A 5,982-nucleotide genomic window follows, 5' to 3' on the forward strand; every position below is an offset into this window, starting at 1 on the left:
TGTAGGTGTGTGTGGTTGTATGCATGGGTGTGTGCAGGTGTGTGGGTTTGCACGGTGTGTGTGGCTGAGTGTGTCGCCTCTGGCAGCTCATGTGGTGTCAAATCCTGAGCTGCGGTTCAGCCTCTGGGTGCCTGGACTTTTTTTCTAAGATGACAGAGTTTGTGGTCAGGGACTGAGTGAAATATTTTCTATTCGACTCAAATTCCAGGGAGGAAACAGCTCTCCCAAGGTTCTTTTTTACTGCAACAATGGTGTTTTGCTGTTGGGGCCTTGGTCATCCTGGTCTCCGGGTGCTCATATCAACGGCTCATTCCTTCCTTGTCTTCAGTTCCAAACGAAGCAACGTGACTTCCTCCATTCAAAGGAGCTGCAGACGCCTCCTCTTGGCTTCGTGGAAGAAAAGCATTCAGACTGGACAGCAGCATTCAGACCGGACAGCAGCACTGTGCCCAAATTATTTTTCTATCTTTGTGAAATTGAACTTCTAGGGGAAGTTCAGTCTCGGGACGATGTTGGGCAGCGCAGTCATGGGTTGACAGTGACTTTCGCGTGGTTCCCATTTCCTTATGCCTTGAAATTCCAGGAGCTGAATTTATGTGCATGCTCCAAGATGGCTCCTGAACACAAACCTTAAGGAAGAGGGGGAACTCCTCGGGACGCCCAGTCCAAGAAGGAAGCAGCTAGGAAGCTGACTTTGTAATCTGGAGTGCAGAAAACGGAGCTTCGGGTCACCAAGTGATCTGGGCAACAGGGCAAGAGTGCATATGTGTCATCATCTTGCCATTTATTTATTTATTTTCTATTGAAGTTCTGGGATCCACGTGCAGGGCAGGCAGGTTTGTTCCATCGGTAAGTGTGTGCCATGGTGGTTTGCTGCCCCCCATCACCCATCACCGAGGAATTAGGCTCTGTATGCATTAGCTATTGATCCTGATGCTCTCCCTCTCCCTTCCCCATTGACAGGCCCCAGTGTGTGCTGTTCTCTTCCCAGTGTCCATGTGTTCTCATTGTTCAGCTCTCATTTACAAGTGAGAACAGGCGGTGTTTGGTTTTCTGTTCCTGCATTAGTTGGCTGAGGATAATGGCCTCCAGCCCCATCCATGTCCCTGCAAAGGGCATGATCTCGTTCCTTTTTATGGCTGCATATTATTCCACAGTGTATACGCACCACATTTTCTTTATCCAGTCTATCACTGATGGGCATTTGGGTTGGTCCCAGGTCTTTGCTGTCATCTTGCCATTTAAAAATAGAGTAGAATGGAATACCTGGCATGTAATGATTGTGACTGTGGCTTTCTCTTTCTCTGATGAGTCCCGAAGCACCTCACTTCATGAAGGGTGTTGGGACTACCTTGCACGCCTCAGTCATCTGTGTGCCAGGAAGGGCTCGTTTTGGCAAACAGGATACACACAACGGAGGCTGGGAGGCTTTGCTCTTTGCAATGTTTTTTCACTTTTGGCAAGAAGATATCCCCTTGAGATGATTTTGCCCAGACCCATCCTAAAACCAGTGTGTGTTCTGGGCAAACTCACCCGTCCGGAGGGGAGGAGGCTGCCTGAGAGGCAGGCAGAGGCGTGGGGAGGAAACTAATTTGAATTTAGATTTCCTGGGACTTATCCCAGAGTGGGCCTCGGTGTGGAGTCACGATCACACCTGCCTGAGGTGGCGCTCGCTGTCCATTCCTGCTTATGCGTGCCCCGTTCTCCCAGCCTCCATGGCCTCCTCTGTCCAGTTCAGAGCCACCTGAAGCTCCCGGGATTCAGGGCCAGCCAGAAGGTGGTACGTGCCCGCCCTCACAAGGCCACCTCTTCTGCTGCCAGGCAGCCAGGCCCGGAGGATGGTCAGTGAGGCAAGATGGACGCTTCCATGGCATGAAACCTGGGAACTCCTTGGTACCGAGGCCAGACACACATCAACCTCACGTCCAGTTCTTGTTGGGACAAAGCTCACCCGAACTTTTTTGTTTTGACCACTGTTGCTGCTAGAACAGCAGCTGTCCCGTGTCACTTCCTCTCTCAACAGCCTCACAATACGTGCCGAGTGCTGTGGTGAACAAGCAGAAGGAAAGACAGACGTGCGCACAGTCCCAGCTTCTCCCCGAGAGACACTGAGTAACCACACAGGGAAAAATCATCACCCAGCCACGCAGAAACCTCCAGACACACGCCTCAGTGGGTTAGGGTTAGGGTTAGGGTTCCTCGTGAGGGACATTCCTGCTACCACCCCCGCCCCGCCCGGACCACAGGGGACGTGGGACACACCTAGACAAGAGACGTTCCACAAAGACAGAGCAAGGCTGCTGGCGCTCTACAAGACCTCATGGCCGTGAAGCGTCCCGGAGAGCAGAGGAGCCATGAGCCCCTCGCATGGCCGCCCCGGGCATGTCCTGCTCCAGGGGAAGTTCCCTGGTGGGGCACGGAGGGCATCGGGCTGGGACTATCGGTCAGTCAGTGGTTTGTTTTGATGCTGACTTCCTGGGTTTGGTCACTGCACTGTGGTTACGTGAGGTGTTCATATTTGGAGACACTAGGTGGAGGGTTGGTGGATTATTTCTGAGTTTTTTTTTTCCTCTGGAGGCTGAGGCAGGAGAATCACTTGAACCTGCGAGGCGGAGGTTGCAGTGGGCTGAGATTTCACCACTGCACTCCAGTGTGGGTGACAGAGCAAGACTCCATCTCAAAAAATAAAACCAACAAACAAAAAAACCCAAAACAACAACAACAAAAAAAACCAAAGAAAATATACTGTCCCAAGACTTACAAAGAACTTTCACAAAATCACGTGATGGTGCTACCAGTTGCACAGAGAGGGCAAAATGAAACGGAGGAGCAGAGAGGCCAAAGGCATGCCAAGCCCAGCCTCAGGGCGAGAAGCCAGGCACACATCAACCTCACGTCCAGTTCTTGTTGAGCCAAAGCTCACCAGAATTTTTTTGTGTTGACCCTTGTTGCTGCAAACTGGGCCTCTTCAGCAAGTGTGAGCGATTCTGGGTGCTCCAGGATGCTGTGCCCTGGGTCCTTCACAAAGTACAGGCCCCCGAGCGGCCAGGCAGCACTCAGTGAGCTCAGAACATCTTCCGGAGGGCTCTGGGATTTATCGTCAACCTGTTTCTACAAAAATACAGCATTCTCCCCCCACCCCCAAATCTAGTGAATGGAAAGAGCCGGTGAATCGAGTTCCTACGACTTGAGATGTGGCTGCATCTGGAGGTGTTGCAGGAATCGTCAGTGGACCTCTGGGGGCCCAGATGTGCCCCCACCCACGCAGGACCGGTGTGGACGAGGCCGGCCAGAGCAGAGCAATTGGTGTGTGGCTCACATTAAACCAGGCCCTCCCCGTGCTCCTCTCAGGAACATGGCCACAGAGAGGCACCTTTAATGGGTCTATGTCCTGGAGGAGAGACTGACAGTACCTTCGTCTGGACCATGCCGGGTCTCTGGTCCCTCAAGTGCTCCAGGGTTGCTGCGATATCAATCTCTTTAGCACCTGCAACAAACCACAAATTGGTCTGAGTTCAGAGCACAAGATAATCCATGCCACATCTGTCAATCTCCTGCTAGCCACGTTCCCTCTGGGCTGAGAGGCCAATTGAAAATTATTACACTCATCCCTCAGCAGGCTGGCAGGCGGCTGCAATTTCAGTGTTCATATAGAAGACGAAGGCAGGGGCAGCTTTCATTAGCATTAATTCCAGAAAGCTGGGCTGAAAAATTGTTATAAGATGCTCATACAGATACTTACCAACAGCAGGCCGTCGCCATCAGAAACCAAAGCTGGTTTTCTTTTTTTTTTTTTTGTTTGACACTTCAGGGAATGTAGTAAATCATACGGAACCACATATAAACTTTACCTTTGATTCATAGGATTACTTTTTCATTTAAAGAAATAAAAAATCAGATTAATTTAGATTAATGGACTTAACCTTAATATTGGCTTTTAACTGTGGAGTTTCCTGCTTTTTAAACTCTTAATGTTCCACGTTTTGGGACTGAGTAAAGGTAGCCCATGGTTACTCCCAGCTCGGCAGTTCACCGAAAGCTCCATACTCCTGTAGACAGCACCGATCTCACGGCAGGTGTTGCTGGCTGCATTCAAATCATGCTATTTAAGTTTTAAATTTTACACTAATAATTAATTCAGCACATATTCTTGTTTTTCCATTTTGCTAGGTTCTTTAGTAGACAGATAATGAGCAAGACAGGGTCCCGATCTCTCCAGCGCGTTGCAGGTGAGAGAAGGAGACTGGACACAGCCACCAGGATGAGAAACACGGAGAGGTGTGGGATGAGGAGCAGGGGGCACCTCTGAAGTGGGTCAGAATCCCACAGGGAAACCCACATGGGTGCCAGGCACTTCATGTCCCCTCTACCATGTCCCCTCTACCGAACACGGTGAACTGAGAACTGTGGTCACCCCAGTCGCAGATGAGGAAATGGAGACATGGCCAACGGTGTGTCCAAGCCACAGAGAGAAGGAAGCCGCAGTCATTGGAACCCTGACTACCGTGGGCAGGACAGTGCTGGCCAATGACCTGAGGAGGCCCAGGTGGCCCAGAGTCAGGTGGGCCCTGGGCCTTTCTCTCTGGCCGTAACCTGAGTGCACACCACGCTCCTCACCCAGCGAATCAGGAGAGCAGGTTTAAAATTCCTAAGGTTCCTCAATTTCCTTTCCCTGTGGTTCTGCAGCTTCATAGGGTGGCAACTGAAAAGCCAGTGTGGGCTCGGGCTCCAGGATCATCCCAGCAGGGTAGTGGGTGCCTGCAAAGCACCTCCAAGTCACAGGGCCTGCTTCAGAGCCGCAGGCAGCCAGGAGGGAAAAGCAGGGGTGACAGGGAGGCTGGGGAGGACACACGTTGGAACCAAATGTCATGTTTGCATGAAGGGAGAACAGAGCAGGTGGTGCGGAGAATCTGGCCATCAGGACAGCCCTGCAGTGGCTCCACCAGGGAGGCCCGGCGCGAGATGACCACCCCACCTGCCCTGCCTGGCTGGAGGGTCTCCCCACCCTTGAACACAGAAGGTGGAGACACTGCATCCCCCAGCAGGAACAGGGCTTGTGGTGATGGGAGCCACTGTCGGGGCTAAGCTGGCTGTCCCTCCAGCTCCCATCCTCTCGCTAAAGGACCCCATTCTCCTGGGCAGGGAACACCAGGAGGGCCACCACCTTTTAAGCCAGAGCCTCTGCAGGCAGGAAGGAGCCTCTCTGTTGGGGCAGCCCCTGTGAGCTCAGCCACCAGGGAACTAGCTGGCAGCTCATGCGGGTGGAAGGTGAGGTCAGGTGCACAGGTTTCTTTAATTGCTCCTCTTTGGGTCTCCAAAGGCCTCAAAAGTCCACAAGGCCACAGTAAATACAATCTTGTTTTAAAAGAAATCCATACATTTAAAACAGCCTGACACGAACGGGTGAGTTTGTTAAATGGTGGAGAGGAAGGGAGGAAGCCGAAGGACCCTCCTGCAGCTGTGACTGTGGCGGCTGAGGATGCCACTTCCTCTCCTCCTCCTCTCACGGGCACTCCGGCAGTTGTGCCCACATAGCAGAATCACGGCAGAAACGATGCAGGGGGACTGGCCTCTCTGAGACAAGCTGGTCTTATGAAAGTCAAGTCCCTGCATGGAGAGCGTGAGGTGAGTCTCAGCGCCATGGTACGAACGTTCGTGCTTCAGCCAAAAAAACTCCTCAGAAACGCCCACATCGTCTGTTGCACCGTGACTGTACCTCTGGTAGGAGCTGTGGCTTCTGGACACATTGTCCCCAGAACTTTGCTGCAATTTAAATGTGAAAGATACCACAACTATAGGCAGAAGGATAAATAAGGTGCAATTCACAGCATCTTTCAAGCATCTCAAGTTGGTATAAAGGCTCAAGCTAAACAGAGACCGCAGATGGGGCACACACAAAGGAAGACCACTGGCCACCATGCACCCCACAGACACTGTGCACCCCACAGCCAGCACACACCCCACAGCCAGCACACACCCCAC

General features: G+C 52.1%; 1 protein-coding gene across 2 annotated transcripts in view; it reads right to left on the minus strand.

Moving 5' to 3' along the window:
* PTPRN2 (protein tyrosine phosphatase receptor type N2) overlaps window positions 1-5,982 on the minus strand; it is a 984,778-nt gene that overhangs the window by 1,414 nt on the left and 977,382 nt on the right. For both annotated transcript variants that reach the window (XM_023225377.1, XM_023225378.1), the window contains one exon: window positions 3,414-3,487. In XM_023225377.1, the coding sequence (XP_023081145.1) occupies window positions 3,414-3,487 (74 nt within the window). The remainder of the gene's footprint in view (window positions 1-3,413; window positions 3,488-5,982) is intronic.

This window comes from Piliocolobus tephrosceles, chromosome 8 (genome assembly GCF_002776525.5).
Source record: "Piliocolobus tephrosceles isolate RC106 chromosome 8, ASM277652v3, whole genome shotgun sequence".
NCBI classification, from domain to species: Eukaryota; Metazoa; Chordata; class Mammalia; order Primates; family Cercopithecidae; genus Piliocolobus; species Piliocolobus tephrosceles.